Here is an 18,166-nt window from a genome sequence, read left to right on the forward strand (position 1 = left end):
CGTCTTCTGTTGCTCCCGCCTTGGTCCCGGCCACCATCATCCCTCATCTGCGCTAAGCAACAACCTCCAGTGGCTCTGATTGGTCCCCGCAGACCATTCTCCCCAAAGAACCCGAGTGGTTTTGAAACATAAATCGGACCATGTTCGCTCCTCTGCTCAAAACCCTTCAGTGGCTTCCCAGCTCACTCACAGGGAGAGCCAAAGTGTTAACAGTGGTCTCCCAGGCCCTACACGATTTGGTGGCTGCCTTGTTTTTTTTTGGCTGCGTTGGGTCTTTGTTGCTGCGCGCGGGCTTTCTCTAGTTGCGATGAGCAGGGGCTACTCTTCGTTGCGGTGCACGGGCTTCTCACTGCGGTGGCTTCTCTTGTTGCAGAGCACGGGCTCTAGGCGCGCGGGCTTCAGTAGTTGTGGCATGTGGGCTCAGTAGTTGTGGCTCGCGGGCTCCAGAGCACGGGCTCAGTAGTTGTGGTGCACGGGCTAAGTTGCTCCGCGGCATGTGGGATCTTCCCGGACCAGGGATTGAACCCGTGTCCCCTGCAGTGGCAGGCGGATTCTTTTCCACTGCGCCACCAGGGAAGCCCGCAGCTGCCTTTTTAACCTCAGAACCTCTCGATCTCCTCTTCTCCCCTCTGTTCCATCCCAAACCATCCTATATAAAAGAGCATCCTCCACCCTCATCCTGGTACTCCTACCACCCTTATCCCTTCCATATCCCTTCGCTGTATTCAGTACCATCCAGGGGTGTGTGTGTGTGTGTGTGTGTGTGTGTGTGTGTGTGTGGTGTGTGTGTGTGTGTGTATCTTTATGTTTTTTCATTTCTTATTCCCCTTGCCCCCTAAGAACATAAACTGCACAAGGGCAGGGACTAGGTTTGTTCCCTGCTATCTCCTCAGGGCCTGGCACATAACAGGTGCTCAAGATATATTTCAAGGAATTTGAGAAGATATCTGCCTCCATTAAACAATAACAGGTTGCTATATAAATTTGAAAAAGAACATTTAGGTAACAAAAAAGAGCTCCTGGAAAAAGAAGACATAAATACAGATGTAGAAATCTCACATAGAGCAGAGCAAAATGTCAGCACTGAAAAACAGGAGGGAAAAGGTAAGAAAATTAGGCGATCTTTCTAAAACATCCAGTTTCTGAATAATACACAGGCCAAGAGAGGATAAACAATTCAAGGAAACTTCCTGCAACTGTGGCTATAAGTTTCCTGACTGACAGCGCCTACTGAGTGCCCAGCACAAGGAATGGCTCATAATCACTAGATTTCAGAATACCATGGACACAGAAGATCCAAGAAGTATCCAGAAAATGAGACAATAAATAGGTTTAACAAAAAGAATCAAGGGTTAGAATAGCACTGGACTTCTCACCAATACCAATGGAAACTAGAAGACAATGGATCAATTAGTTCAAAACATAGAGAAAATAATTTCAAGCTTGTACTCCTATACCCACACAATTGTTAATTAAGTATAAAAGTAGAATAAAGCCGTTTTCAGACATGAAAGGTTTCAAAAATATTTACTGCCATGTCTTCTTAACCAGAGGACACAGTTCACTAAATGAGAGATTAAACCAAGAATGAGGAAATTATGAGATCTAAACACCTAAGAGAGAGGTGAGAAGAACTGTCCACATGATGGAGAGGGACATCTTGCAGTGACAGCTGTGCAGGTGGGCTACTGAGCAACCTTTCCAGATTATGTCAGAAGACTTGGAGAGATAATTCTTCAAGAAATTAAAACAACAGTCTACTTAGTGTCTCTGGATACATTGGATATTGGACATTTACACAACTAGGGAACAGTTTGAAAGTACATAAGAAGCAAAGCAAACGCAAAGATAGGTATTAACTTCATAGAAAAGAAAGAGGGTGCAGGAAAGGAAAAGGAATCATGGTATACTACATGGCTCAGCTTTTACACAGCTTAATATAAGTGCCAAAAATAGTTACAACTGAAATTAACCATATTGGAAGGATGGGGGGATTAAAAGTAAAGATGTGTGGAGTGGGGAGTAGAAGATGGAGAAAAAGTCAAATCCTTAGCCACTATAGAAAGGCAACAAATAATAACTAAAACTGTAATTTGAAGTTAAGGAGGTAAATGATACAAGAATCAGCTAACTTGTAAGTGGTTGCCTCTGGGGACCTGGAGGCTTAGGGCTTCTGTTTCTCATTAAAAGAACTATTTGTCTCTTTCACTATCTGCATATATACCTTTGGTAAAAATTAAAATTATGTCAAATGGTCTTACCACACTGAACTAGTAGCAGAAGATGACTAGATACAACTTTTCAGAAGGACAATTTAACGATGTGTGTTAAAATGTCAAATGTGCACACCCTTTGATCCAGCCTTTGACTTCTTCTGTGAACTAAGAAAATCACTCTACGAGAGGAAAACAGCTGCACAAATTAGTATATTCACTGGCCACTGTTCATCCTACTAAAATTTTAGAAACAATCACAAGTTTATGCAATAATAGACTAAGTAAAACATACACACTGGAATATAATGCAACCATAAAAGATGGAGTTATAATCCATATTTACTAAGATGGGAAGACGTCAACATTTTACTGAGTCAGGGCAAGAATTAAAGAACAGTAGTTCATACAGAATCTTCAGTTTTCTAGAACCTCTTCTCTTCCCCTAAATGGCCACGTGGCTTTCTCATTTTATTCAGGTTTTCAAACATTTCCCCCTCAGAGGGGCTTTTCAAGACCACCTTCCCTAAAATAGCCAACTCTTCCCTGACAGCCTCACCCTGGATTCTTTCACCCACCCATTTCGCACAGACCCAGATCTCCTGGGTTTGAATCCGAGCACGACTGCTCGCTACCTGTGTGACAACAGACAGTCAGGTAAAGTCTTTGTGCTTTGGTTTACTCACATGAAATACAAAAATAATAATATATACCCAACATTTATATGTTGGGAAGAAAAACTGATTTAACATGTGCGTGTGCTTGCTTGGTGCAAGTAAAGGTTCAATACATGTTTGTTATCAAAATTAACTCTCTTTTGTCCTCTTCTGGACTATGTGAATTTCTTTTTTTTTTTTTTTTAAAGTGTGTACTTTTATTTACTTATTTATTTATTTTTGGCTGTGTTGGATCTTCGTTTCTGTGCGAGGGCCTTCTCTAGTTGTGGCAAGCGGGGGCCACTCTTCATCGTGGTGCGCGGGCCTCTCACTATCGTGGCCTCTCTTGTTGCGGAGCACAGGCTCCAGACGCCCAGGCTCAGTAGTTGTGGCTCACGGGCCCAGCTGCTCCGCGGCATGTGGGACCCTCCCAGACCAGGGCTCGAACCCGTGTCCCCTGCATTGGCAGGCAGATTCTCAACCACTGCGCCACCAGGGAAGCCCCAATGTGAATTTTTTTCATGAAGAAAATATATATTTTGCACAAAAACAAGACACTTCTGTTACAGTTTTACTTCAAAAACACGAGAAAACAAAGAAAAGAAAGAAAAATAACATATAACCCCACCACTTATCAATTATATAAATAAGAAGTCAATTCATCCCTACCCTCCAGTTAACAACAACCATATTTTTTTCTCTGTTTACAGACACACATATATTCATATAAATCCTTTTTTATTAAATAAAACCAGGATCGTGCCACTTGGTGTTTTGGTTTTTTTTTTACTTTTCAATATATTTTAGGGACTTCCCTGGTGGTCCAGTAGTTAAGACACTGTGCTTCCCCTGCAGGGGGCACAGGTTTGATCCCTGGTTGGCGAACTAAGATCCTGCATGCCACATGGCGTGGCCAAAATATACACACACACACACACACACACACACACACACACACACACACACACACACACACACATATATATATACATATATATATTTTAGACATGGTTCCATCACCTCATTCTTTCTAACTGCTACACAGTATTCTATATGACATGTAGGCAGATTTAAGTATTCCCCTATTAATGGACATTTAGAGCCTTCTCAATTGTTTGCTACTACAATGCTACAATGAGTAGGAACATATGCTCAACCTAATAAAGATTCCCAGAAGAAGGCTGAATTATAAGGTATGGATTTTTTAAAATTAATATTTAATCAAATTAAATATGGAATAGATATGAAAGTATTTATAACATTATAAAACAATACAGTAATCACCACACACCCATCACCCAGGTTAAACAATCATTGTGTTTGAAGCCTCCCATCGCCCCTCCCTGATTCTGTGGCACAGACAACATTGGAGTTGCCATTTCTCAATTTTTCCCCTTTTTTTCTCTATTTGATAAAGGAAACTAATATCTCATTATTGTTTCATTTTTTATTTATAGAAATATAATTATTAGTAAGTATAACTTCTCATAGGTTTATTGGTTATTTGTGTTTCTTTTTCTAAAAATTGCTTGTTCTTTTCCTTTGTTCATTCTTCTACTGACTTGATTAGGGCATTTTACTTTCTGATTTATAGAAACTCTTTGCATAGTAGGGATATTAACCCACTGCTATTAGTCATGAGGCAAATAATACCATATCTTTTGTCATACAAAGTTTTACATTTTTAGGTAAATAAGTCTATCAGTTTTCTTTCTGCCTTCCCAAGTTTCAGTGAATATTTTCTCATATATTCTTTAGATTTTTTTTACATTTAGATCTTTAATTGATGTATATTTTATATTGGTATATGGTGGGAAATGGGGCTCTAACTTTTTCTTCCAAATGCATAGTCAGTTATTCCAATAGCGTTTACTGAATAATTCCTTTCTCAACTGATGTAAAAACCTTATTGTGTCTTATGTAATTTTCATATATATATATATATACACACACATACATATATATATGTATACATATATATATATATGTATGCACATGTGTGTATGTACTTGTGTATACACACATACACACACGTGTATCTATAGGCATACCTCGTTTTACTGGCCTTTACTTTATTGCACTTCACAGATACTGCATTTTTACAAATTGAAGCTTTGAGGCAACCCTGCCTCAAGCAATCTATCGACACCATTTTTCCAACAGCATTGCTCACTTCACGTCTCTGTGTCACGTTTTAGTAATTCTCGCAATATTTCAAGCTTTTCATTATTGTTCTACTTGTTATGGTTACCTGTGGTCAGTGATCTTTGATGTTACTACTACAATTCCCTGAAGGCTCAGATGATGGTCAGCATTTTTTAGCAATAAAGTATTTTGAATTAAGGTATCTACATTGTTTTCCTAGATATAATGCTATTGCACACTTAATGGACTACAGTATAGTGTAAACATAATTTTTACATGCACTGGAAAACCAAAAAATTCATGCGACTCACTTTACTGTGATATCTGCTTTATTACAGTGGCCTGGAATGGAATCCGTGGTATCTCTGAGGTATGCCTCTGTGTGTGTGTGTACACACACATATGGTATATATGGTAAACACATTTGTTCTGGACTCAGTTCTCTTCCACTGCTCTAAGCCTGTGTAACACAATGGAGCGAGAGCAAAATAAATCACTCACCTGTCCTTCTTCATCAAAAGCCATAACCACCACAGCAGCTCCAAACTTTTTAATCTTTCTGGCCTTCTCCAAGAAGTCATCCTCTCCCTCCTTCAGGCTGATGCTGTTAACAATGCACTTGCCCTGGCAGCACTTTAACCCAGCTTCAATCACAGCAAAATTGGAAGAGTCGATGCACAAGGGCACCTGAGGTCAGAAGGGTAAGGTGATCACAGAAAGACTGTAAGTCACCACAAATCCCCTTCCAAGGACCCCCAGATATTCCCTCTTTCTTTCTTCCTTAGGGAAACAAGAAACAAATAACAGTAGTGTGATAGAGATACAATTTTAATCTGATTTTAAGCCCTTGTTCCTAAAGCCCAAAAGACTTGGTTGGAGTAATTCCAGTCTCACAAGAGACCCCACGCATGGGCCAGAAATTGATAACTCAAAATATCACAGCTAAACATCAGAATGAAAGCACTGAAGTCACTTCATGGGCTCCTCGTCTGATTCAGACTTTGAATAAGTCATTTAGCTTCTCTGCACCTTAAATTCGCAAAATATTTACTCCCAGAGGACTGTGGAGGCTTTTAAGTGAGGAGTTGAATTCAAATGAAGGACAGGTTAATGTAATTCACTGCTTACCACAAGACTTCTAACTTACACATTTGCTGAAGCCTAACGAAAAAACGACAGCCCTACCTCCTTAAAGCACTATAGGAGGTGTCTTTCAAACACCACCACCAACAATAAAACCAACTTCATAAATCACTCATCACAATTTCAATGGTAGAGAAGTGAAGTGAGACTTTTAAAGTTTTTAGAATCGATCTAAAATTTTTGAAAAGATGGACACAAAAATTAACTTTCATCTCTTAAAGAAATGTAAAAGCTGACATTAATACCTTGATTTAATCTTGTTTTATAAGTCTGTCTCACTCTGATAAACCTAAAAAGGTCTCTTCTTCCTGCAATAAGGAAGGATTAACTGAGTTCCCTTGTCTGCGATAGGAAGAGAACTAATGATTCGGTAGGAACAGGTAAGTATATCCTTCAGAGACATGAAAAGCTGGTTCCTAGCCTAGCCAGACATCAGAGGAAACTCAGTCAATCCTTGTGACCAACTCCAGAAGCCTTGGAAACAGCCACACTGAACTCACATCTCTCTCCAAAGTCTGGTTTCTATCGAAAGGTTGCCATTAAGTGAGAAAACTGACAATCAGAAACCACTGGGCTTTCAACACAGGACAACAGAAAACCAGTGTATGACATGACAGATGAAGGGAAAAGTGACAAAGTTAAATGAGAGACAGAGCAGCACATGCAAACTCCCTTGATGAATCAAGGTTTTGTACGACCTTGGCAATGTCAGGCTCGGAAGCGATGAAGTTGCAGAATCTGGTCATTGCGCTTGGTCCATCCAGCATGCCATCATCCACGTTGATATCCAACACCTGCGCTCCCATTTCCACCTGCATCTTGGCAACGCTCAGAGCTTCCTGGGGACGGGATTCAAGAGGAACGAGCGTTGGGAGAGGGTGACTAAGAGAAGGCTGACAAAAGTAGTCCTTCACCACCCCCAGCAGGCAGTCCTTTTAGATTCCACTAGACTGCCTGGCCAGCACCCACGACCCTGAGCCTGCTCTCAACCATCCCAGATGAAGCTTTCTTACACATCGCTTCCATCACAGCGGGGTCACTCCTCAGAACCCAGCGAAGCTCCACTCTTCCTGTAAAGAGCCTCAAGCCCTCAGCCTGGTGTTCTGGGCCCTCTGGGACCTGCCCCATCTTCTTATGCAACTGAACTTCTCCCCCATCGCCCACTCCCGGCACCCTCCACCCAGCCAAATCTGTTTCCACCTCTGTGTCACACATCATGATGTTCCCTCTGCTTCCAACACAATCCCCTTCCTTCCTGTACTGTTTAAGATCCAGCTCAAGTCCCATCTCCTCCAAGAAAAGTCCTTAGAGAAAGTCCGAAACTTATCTAACTCTTCAGTGTTTGCCGAAACATGCAAAGCAGTCATTGTAGGCTGTTGGTAGAAGTTACGTGAAATATGCGTTTAAATAAACTTCTTCTGTGCTAAAAGGATTTTCAAATCCTTTGATACACTATTATACACCGTAAATCTCCAAGGACAAGATACAATACACAGCATTTCCCACTTACGGTCATTTAAGGAATATCTTGTAGGATCAGTGTTCCAGAGAACATACTTTGGGAAACACTGCTTATTCCGCAATGACCGGCTGCCTCTAAACATCTGTAACTATTATAAACATTATCACATGGTGTATTACATTATCATTTCCTCACGATTTCACGAGTATTAGCTTATTCTCCGAAATAGATTTTAAGCGTTTGGAAATCTAGAAAGGTCTTAGGTATCTCCCACTCTCATTTGAACAATACTGGGCAAAACAGACATGTTCAATAAGGCTTTCTAACTGACTGGTACAGCAGAGACTTTAAGTCTTTGTTGCACACTTCATAGTGTCATAAAATAAGCAGGGATAAAATCAACGGTAGATTCTGATGTTGTCCTAATTTTTTCTTAGCCGAAGAAACCAAATAGAAATTTTTAGCAATCACTGCAAAAGAATAGGCATGAGACCCTTTGGCACAGGCCGCAAGGAAAGACCACTCGTAATGACACAAGGTTACACAGAGAAAAAGGATCGCAATAAAATTCAGCAAAAAATGTTTTCGGTATCAGCAGTATGTTAAATATTAACACCATAAAGAATAAAAGGAAGTACAAGTCACAGTCCCTGTTCTTGAAGGGCTTTCATCTAGTTGGGGGCATATGATGCAGTCATATGAAAAGCTACGGGCACTGCCATACAACGTACGAGTCAAATGCCCTGCCTAAACACCAGGAAGGGCAAGATCTCTGAGGACTGAAGTGGAGGAAGCTACCTGAGAGGGAGCAGCTTCAGCTGCCCCTGGGAAATGGACTGCAGGGAGGACAGGGGAGACAGCAAGCGACCTGGTCAGACCAGAGGTCAAAAGACACACAACACAGATGCCACTGCCTGACCTTTCTACATCAGAAGAGCCACAGAATCACAGCTCGGCGCTCCAACCTTCCCAAACAGGCTCCGAGAGATGAAGTGATTTGTTTAAAGGTGAACAAGTTGGGCACAAAGACAGGACTGGACCTTCTCTCAGGTCATTCCCTTGACCACAGAGCCTTGAGGGGTCACTAACTATGGGGAACTGGAATCCAGGGAGGAGCCATTCCTCCCCAACCCCCTCCTACTTCCCAGCCTCCTTCCCGTGTCCTCCAAGCCAAGACAGCAGAGCGGTGAAGGGTGTGGGCTTGGAGGACTTAGGGTCTATCATTCACTTGCTGTCAAACAGTAGGCGAGTGGTTTAACCTCCCGCAAGCCTCCAGCTGCACACCTGTAAAATGGGGATAATAGCAGCACCTAGCTCACAGGTCTGTAAAGATGACACGAGCAGCGCTGTAGAGCGCTCAGCACGTGCTGGCTGGGCAGCAGCGGGAACGAAGAGAACAGGACGGACGGGAACTGCGAGGAGCCAGGTAAGCAGGCCGTACTGGCGTACCTGCAGAGGAGGTCGCTGAGGGGTGTCGCGGAGCGCTCACTGACAAGTCCATAAAGGACGATGAATGAGCCCTTTCTTTGTGATCAGAACTAAGTCTGCTTCCATACTGGCTGCTGGGAGATCTGTTTCCTAAAGGCTGCAAAGGCTATCATTAAAGCCCAGATCAGGTTCCTCCATTTTTAACTTTGTATTTGCACAAGAAAAAAAAATTTGTCCAGGTTTTTAGAGTGGGCTCTACTTGGATTAAATTTTGCTCGTCCTTAGAGTGACCGAGTTTAAGAATCCTATGGTGAAACTACCTTGCAAGCTTTGTGTTTGTTTAGCTTATTTTACAGTGAACAGAATCAATAATACCACATTAGTCAGTGTCTGATGTGGTCATGAGGAAATGAATAGGAATTGTCCTGGCTTTCCCTTTTCTTGGAAAGATTTGTGAGAAGCCAAAATGAAGAGTATCCTCAAATTTTTAAATGTATTTCACAATTAACAGAAATAGCTAGAACCTGGGTGCCTCCCATCTCATCCCACTTCATACCCTGAATGCATTTCTTTCAGAAACACTGACAAGGGCAGCTATGACTTTCCGAAGCCTCATCCTCCCACCAGCGCTGCCAGCTACAAACACACTTTTCCATTCTTCTCACACTTCCCAGCAGCTCTGCTAATGATTATCAAAGGCAGAGCTGTTTCACTTGCGTGCTGTCTTAGCCAAAAACCTGGCAGATGCCTCGAGGGTCTTATTAAGATACTCACTTCATAATTTCCTGCCATGATGAGTTTAGCAAACTTCCTGGATCCTGCAACGTTACAGCGCTCTCCAATGTTAACAAAGTTGGTGTACGGGCCGATCCTGAAGGGCTCTAGACCTTAAAAGGAGAAGCATTTTGAAAATTTTCTGAAAATGCATGTAACGACATGAGACAGACAGAAAATAAATGTTTTCATGAGAAAGAAAAGAAGTTTCTGTGCCACAGCCCGTCTGACTAGCTAAGGAGACCCAATGTGGAAAAAGGGTCATGGCCAACCCCCCTAGAGATACTTAAACACAACAAAAGGCTCTACATTTATAACCAGAACGCTCAAAAGAAGAAATATTTCAGGGTTTTAAATTGCAAATTTCTCTCAAGAGCTGAATCATATCAGCTCTGAGAAACAGGGAAAAATTATCATCATACTCTTATGTAACCAAGAGTCTGGGGCAAAAATCATGAAGTTAGAATCTAAAGTACTGCTCCACAGCTGTCCATTCAGACATCGGCTTGAAGCCTGATGGAGCAAGCGTTCTTAATCCCACCAACAGTGTGTTTAGAGCTTTATCTCGTCTCTTTGATCCAGAGGCCAAGAACCAGTAACCAGCAAGGCCTAACAGGGTCACGAGGAAGGACATGGGCTGAGCCCTGGGAGATGGCTGACTCTGGGCAAGCCACTTGGGCTTTCTGCTCCTCCTTCCTTATTTGCAAAGGGACAATATCATCTCCACTGTTACAGGCTGATTTAGGGGCAAATATCAGATAACTAACGTGGACACATTACACTGAGGTAAAAAGCAACATGCAGCATAAAGTACCACTACAGGAAAAGGCCTTTAACTGGTTTTGTTCTACTCATTATATTTACAGTATTAGGAGCAGGAGTCTTGCTAGATGGTGACAAGCAGGCTCTCGGGAAGCCAGCCTTAGGGTATGAGCCCTGCACAGCCGACTCAGTGAACACTCTGGGGGACTTCTCTCAGAGTCTCTGGGCTTATAAAATAGAGACAGCAGAAGTATCTGCCTCACAATGTTACTGTAAAAATGAAACCAGATAACATTGATAAGCATTATCAAGCTTATAAAATTAGCACCAGCAATCATAGCTGTTCTTGTTAATAAAAGGAAATGGCTTTTGAGTCCTTTCCCAAAGCACTGGTTGAGGAAGAAACAGACACGAGGGAGAGGAAAATAATGAAGATAGGTAATTACAAAACTATTCCAGGTCTTCTGTTCCCCGACTGGGAAGACTATCATTTCTCAGTTTGGGCTGTGATTTCCTTTCCCATTGGTAACATCCTCACAGCCCCTCCCCTCCATGTCGACCCTTAGTCAGACCCTGGGGTTCCCAGGGCAGACAAGCAGGGCTGCCAGCATTTAAATGCCGAAGAGACCCTGTGGTGTTGCCCTAAAAGCATTTCACACAAAGCACTTCTGATCTATTATGAATGTGAAGTATCTGACATAAAAACTGCATTGTTCTCAGACTCCCCTGGTGGCGCAGTGGTTAAGAATCCGCCTGCCAATGCAGGGGGCACGGGTTCGAGCCCTGGTCCGAGAAGGTCCCACATGCCGCGGAGCAATTAAGCCCATGCGCCACAACTACTGAGCCTGCGCTCTGGAGCCCGCGAGCCACAACTTACTGAGCCCACGTGCTGCAACTACTGAAGCCCGTGCACCTAGAGCCCGTGCTCCACAGAAAGATAAGCCACTGCACTGCAACGAAGAGTAGTCCCCGCTCTCTGCAACTAGAGAAAGCCCGCGCACAGCAACAAAGACCCAGCGCAGCCAAAAATTTTAAAATAAATAAATAAGTTAAAAAAAAAATCACATTGTTCTCAAGTCTGCAATTTATAAAAGAACAATTAAAAAGAGTGTATTTGGTGTCATTCTTTTAAAATCTGATTGAAAGTGATTTTTAAAACAATTTAGAAATAGCACATGAAATTCAAATCAGAAGAAAGAATTCTTTCATTCTTACACATAAACTCTTCAAAAATCATAACTAAACAGTTCTTTCATGTTTCGATTTTGGCCAAGGCTAACAATTTCAACTTAGTCCTTGGCTGAAGTCAATTAATAGCTTTAAGATCTAAGGTTGAAAGAAACTATCCTACCACACCTTTCTCTGATAAAAGCCACTTTTTCAGGGTAGGGAGTGTGTCATAAGTCACAAATCCCTCTTCCTCTAATCTCATCCCGTCTTCTGGAGTATAAATGGAAAATAAGGGTAGCCTGAAGAGGCATATGTCTAACCCAACTTTATTTTCACTCACTGGGAGTAATTCTATACAATATGTTCTGAGTGAGAAAAGTGGGAATTACTTTTGCTGTCACTTTTATTTTATTTCACTGTCATTTTATTTCATTTTTCTTAGGAGAACATATGGAACAAAAATACATCAATTTAGAGAAATGTTAAATTCTCCATTATTAGGGTGCATAATTCCTCATGTGTGCTATTTGCAGGTTCTCTCAAAATCTGTATACACTTTTTTTTTTTTTTTTTTTGCTTAAAGATACTACCTAAGAATACATCGTTAAAGTATTATGCGAAAAATATAAAATTTAAAGTTATTTTTCTAATAGTTGGCATGATAATCTATTTTACTAATGTTCCTTTTGCGAATATCAGAACTCATTCTGAAAAAGGGAAGCTCCCTACTCCACAGGGCTGTTGAGCACAAAACAGAATAATAAATATCACAACTCTCTGTAAAGCCTAAACCACACAGCCAACATAAGAGCATGACAATAATGTTATAGAAGCAAACAAAATTTTCTAGGAAGAGGCTACCATCATTAAAAAACCTTGAGCCTGGGCTAGATTTTTTACGAACTAGCAGCAAATCTGATGATTAAAATTGTTAGGCTGTGGCCTATGTACGTTTTCAAAGCAGTGCACAATAAGTCTGACCAAGGCCACTACCTGTGCTTTCATTCACATTTCCCTGAAGTCAGTATCTTCCCACTCTCACCCCTAAAAAAAACCAAAGCGTCCTTTACTAGAATTCATTTAAGTACCAAGAAAAATATGTACACTTCTTTGACCTAATAAACAAGTTCTTTGGCAGAAACATCACTACGACGTAGACTAAACATACTAACAATCTACAAACGATTTCTGAAATCATAAAAAATCATGTCTTTACGACTTACCAGACAGTAGCATATGCCCTTCAAAAACAGTGGCAGGTGGAACTCTAGGCTTATAGTTTTTCACAGCTTCAGCAATTTCTCTGAGTTAAAAGAGAAAACACGATATCCATTAAATCCAAACAAAATTCAATTAAACTAATTTCCACCTATGAAATTAAGTCTGTTTAATATAATTATATACCTAGTTCCAAATGTGAAGCAGCAACTGTGCTTTTCAGTTTTCTCAGTAATGCAGAAAATGAATCTACAATCTTTAACATTTCTGTATCTGCCCCGTTGCTGTGTACTGATTGTACCAGGTTCTGTGCTCACAGATGTGAACCTACAGACGTGATGGTTTGCACAAATGCTAACAGCAAATCTCCTCCACTCCTTCCCAAACCTGAAGATATCCTTAACTCCATCAAATCCACATGGTAATTTAAAAGAAAAACAGGTTTCATTGTTGAGAAGGAAGAGCAAATAGGAGAGGAGGTGCCAGGAGTGAAGGAAATTAAATCCTTAAGGCCTGTTTTTTTCAAGCACACATACATGGTAGAGAGGGTAAAGAGTAATACATCACTGAAACTCCAAAATAATTACTCCTAAAAATTTGTTTTAATTATTCATACTCTTTTGAACCTTTATCAGCTTCGATGAAATATGTCTTCTAATCAGCCTAGAAAAACCTGGCTGCTCTACTAAATTTATCAGGACCAGTATGAACTGCTCACTCTACTGCCCCCCAAATGAGTATGTGAATGGCAAAGTAAAAGCAGCAAATATATATGCAGAGATAGACATACACACACAAACCCACACACACAGGTCTTTTTAAAACAACTGTTTCTATAAAGGAGGAGATAATCTTAAAAACAAAAAGAGATCCAAAGATAAGCTATCCTCAACTACTGATAACTTTCAGGTATTATTTAAAAGATGTTTAAAAAATTACAGAGACTCTTCATAGAGTCTATCATGGAAGTCAACAAAATCAGTGCAACATTAGGCAGTTCAGTACAGTGAACATATTACAGGCATGCAAGCAGACGAAGAACAGTAAGATGACTGGCTCAAAATATGATCATCAGTCACTCTAGGGAAAAAAAACAAATACAAACAGTCCTCAACTGTGTTTTATTCCACTCAACTCCAATCTTCTTATAAACCATGAAACTGCAGGGACTTAAACACACCCTTCGCCATGCCCTTGTCTCCCACCCCCTTCCTTCATGCCCTCACTCTACAATGTGGGTTAAGCAGTGACTGTGTCAGGCGAGGTGAAGACGCTCCTCTTGACCTCAAGGTACTTGTTGCTTATTGTCTTTTCCTTTCATGAGAGAATCTAGTGGAGGCAGGTATTCGCCCACAAAAAATATCAGCTGTCCCTCCTTGAGCACTGGAATATTATTCAGGTATTTAAGGGTAGAATGTTAAGATATCGAGGATTTGCTTCAAAACTACAATGAGGTATCACCTCACACCAGTCAGAATGGCCATCACCAAAAAAATCTACAAACAACAAATGCTGGAGAGGGTGTGGAGAAAAGGGGACCCTCTTACACTGTTGGTGGGAATGTAAATTGATACAGCCACTATGGAAAACAGTATGGAAGCTCCTTAAAAAACTAAAAATGGAATTACCATACGATCCAGCAATCCCACTACTGGGCATATACCCTGAGAAAACCATAATTCAAAAAGAGTCATGTACCACAATGTTCATTGCAGCTCTATTTACAATAGTCAGGACATGGAAGCAACCTAAATGTCCAACAACAGAAGAATGGATAAAGAAGATGCGGTACATATATACAATGGAATATTACTCAGCCATAAAAAGGAACGAAATTGGGTCATTTGCAGAGACACGGATGGACCTAGGGACTGTCATACAGAGTGAAGAAAGTCAGAAAGAGAAAAACAAATATCGTATATTAATGCATATATGTGGAATTTAGAAAAATGGTACAGATGATCTTATTTGCAAAGCAGAAAAACAGACACAAACATAGAGAACAAACGTACGGATACCAAGGGGGAAGGGGAGGTGAGATGAATTGGGAGATTGGGATTGACATATATGCACTACTGATACTATGTATAAAATAGATAACTGATGTGAACGTATTATATAGCACAAGGAACTCTACTCAATGCTCAGTGGTGACCTAAATGGGAAAGAAATCCAAAAAAGAGGGGATATATATATACGTATAGCTGATTTACTTTGCTGTACAGCAGAAACTAACACAACATTGTAAAGCAACTATACTCCAATAAAAATTAATTAAAAACAAAAAAAAAGAAAAAAGATATGTAGGATTTGCTTTACAATACTCTAAGGGAAAAAAAGTTGGAGAATAAATAAAGTAAGAATAGCAAAATGCTGAAAATTATGGAAACTTTGCGATAGGTGCATGGGGGTTCATTTTATTATTTTTCTACTTTAATTTTTGGAATCTTTCATACTATAAAGTATCTTAGTTTGCTAGGGCTGCCATAACGAAATACCACAGACTAGGTAGTTTAAACAGCAAAATTTATTTCTTCAAGTTCTGGAGGTTAGAAGTCTCAGGTCAAGGTGTCAGTAGGACCGGTTTCCTCCTAGGCCTCTCTTTGGTTTGTAGCTGGTTATCTTCTCCCTGGGGGGGGGGGTCTTCACATGGCCCCTTCCTGTGTGTGTCTGTGTCCTCACCAGTCACAGTGGATCAGGATCCATTCATATGACCTCATTTTACCTTAATTACCTCCTTAAAGGCCCGACCTCTAAATACAGGCACATTCAGAGCAACTGGGGATTAGGGCTTCAACCTATGAATTTTGGGGACACAATTCATCCCATAACAAAAGGTAAAAATACTTAGAAGGGATTATCACCTGATATGATCTGGTGTCGTACCACAGCACCCGCCAACTATATTGACCAAGCCGTCCATAGCAAAATCCTGCATTTAGGAAAAGAAAAAGTTTCAGAGAGTTCATCTGAATTCTAAGCTCACCACTACCAATTCAGCAGAAAATCTGCATTTCCTGAATACCTAATTTTCCATTTAAAAGAGAGCTAAACATACTTAAATCTAGATATCAAGTTTTCATAAGCCTTAGACATAAGGTTAAAAGCAGAGACCAGTTCAGATATTATGAAATGCTATGAAATGCAATGAGATATTTGCCTATCCGATCACAATAAAGTTTTTTTTTACCCATATGCTGAGCAGAATGAATGTGAGCTAAGTAATGCATTTTCCAATAATACGTATTCAGTTTTTAAATTTAAATTCAAATGTTTAAAGAATTAAAAATTCAGTTCCTCAGTCACAACAGCCACATTTCAAGTGTTCCAATGACCACATGTGGTAGAGGCTACACATGTGGCTACACATATTGCACAGTGCAGGTCTGGAGTTTAACCACAGTTGGTTTGAAAGCTGAAGTTTAACCACAGCTGGTGTGAAAGAAGGACAAGATAACCTAGAGAGAGGAAGTCAAGGAAATGAGAAGTCAGAGTATTGAAAAGAGCATCTACATAAGGTACCGAAAACATAAGAATTAAGTGAGAAATAGTTTAGGAGACAATGTCAGTAAGCCAGAAGCTAAAAATTCAAGGAATGAGGGAAAAGAGACCCAGAGGTCTTAGGGACACCCTAAGGAGGGGTGGTGGGTAGTATGCTTTCGTGACCTGGGATTCAAAGATGGGAGGTGTATGGGAGAGAAGGAGAATGGGGGAGGTGACAATGCGGAGCAAGGAGACACAGACTCCACCCAGCAGTCTGCGGGGTGGAGGGGACCACTTGGGAGGGCTGCAGAGGAGAGCTGAGTTTCAGTTAGTTTGGGCTGGACCTCTCTGAGAATTTCCCAGTAGCCACTAGTACCCACCGTGGAGAAGGATGCTGACAGCGAGCCCCCTCCCTCTGCCTCCGTTATTTTAATTCATCTTAAGCTTTTATCTTTTATATACACACTGGGATTTCTTTAGGGGAAAAGTCTACTTCTAGATATTCTAAATCAAAAATTCCATTTCTCTATCTCTTAAACACCAAGTGAAAGAGGATTCTTGACCTTTAAGTGCATGGCCATCATGTGCGGAGTTTCATCATATTCACCGAAGGTATTGGGAAGACCTAAGAAAGTATATTTCAGCCATTACTGGAAACTACTTTAACAAATGACATAGTATTTATAAAGGCTTTAGGTTAAAAGGTTAGAAAAATATTTATAATTAAATCGTGATTACTTGCAAAAGCAGGTAAGAATTCTTAACATTAAACATAATAAGTACAGAGACGCCATACCAGACAAAAACAATAAAATCACAGAGGAAAATAAACATCCATTATTTCTTTTCTATTTGAAAGAAAAGCATCACTACTGCATGAGACAGAATTCCCCCACCCCTATCCCTCCCTTTCCTGTAAAGGAAATTCATTCTTGTCTCCTAGACGCCTAGGGGTAGGGGTTGGAGGAGTACCACACGTGCTTGAACTAATGAGCACCGGACATGCAACTAAAAACAAGCAAAACACAACCCATCTCCTTTCAAGTAAGTTTTCCCAAGTAAGACTTTAGCATCTAATTATCCAATTTCCTGTTTTACTTATTATCCCCTTCCAGTTATCTTACTCCTGGTGGGAAATAAAATTTACTGCACATTAAAATGTATATATTTGGATAAAGAAGGCTGGAAAATGATTTTTAGCCCCAAGTAGTTAAGTGGTGCTCAAAAACATTCACCAGGAAATCTGGTTAACGCAGAATGGATTACCAATATTAAATGGATAGTCTGAAAATCATCTACATTTATCTTAGGAATTTTTATATACCGTTAAGTCCTAACTTTTAAAAAGGAGAAAAGTAACAGGCTCTTTTGTCGATACAGTGCAACAAAGAAGAGGGCTCTCTCTCTCACGTTCTTTGCACTCGTCTCTTTGGCCACGCCCACATGGCGAGCACTGTCACCAATTCCAAGGCTCTGGTCAGTTAAGTCATGACTAGGCTTCATGCCCCCAAGTTCTGTCCACTTCTGACCCTTTCAGGCTGAGCCAAACTGTTCCTTCAAGTCTAGAGGGAAACAGTGGTCTAGACCCAAATACTCTTCATTTAGAAAATTCCTATTGAAAGTCAACTATATACTAAGACCTGCAAAACAAACTCTTTTAATCCAGACCTGTTACCCTATCTACCCATGTCTTGTGTATTTGCATTTTCCTA

At 40.6% G+C, this 18,166-nt stretch overlaps 1 protein-coding gene across 3 annotated transcripts in view; it reads right to left on the bottom strand.

Annotated features, from left to right (window-relative positions):
* The window catches only part of MTR (5-methyltetrahydrofolate-homocysteine methyltransferase), a 110,676-nt gene that overhangs the window by 67,201 nt on the left and 25,309 nt on the right, over window positions 1-18,166 (bottom strand). For all 3 annotated transcript variants that reach the window (XM_082425502.1, XM_082425503.1, XM_082425504.1), the window contains 6 exons: window positions 17,018-17,079; window positions 15,836-15,903; window positions 12,977-13,056; window positions 9,822-9,934; window positions 6,856-6,996; window positions 5,516-5,701 (listed from right to left, as the gene is read on the bottom strand). In XM_082425502.1, the coding sequence (XP_082281628.1) occupies window positions 5,516-5,701; window positions 6,856-6,996; window positions 9,822-9,934; window positions 12,977-13,056; window positions 15,836-15,903; window positions 17,018-17,079 (650 nt within the window). The remainder of the gene's footprint in view (window positions 1-5,515; window positions 5,702-6,855; window positions 6,997-9,821; window positions 9,935-12,976; window positions 13,057-15,835; window positions 15,904-17,017; window positions 17,080-18,166) is intronic.

The sequence above is a fragment of the Balaenoptera physalus genome (genome assembly GCF_965194825.1).
Source record: "Balaenoptera physalus genome assembly, chromosome: 14".
NCBI classification, from domain to species: domain Eukaryota; kingdom Metazoa; phylum Chordata; class Mammalia; order Artiodactyla; family Balaenopteridae; genus Balaenoptera; species Balaenoptera physalus.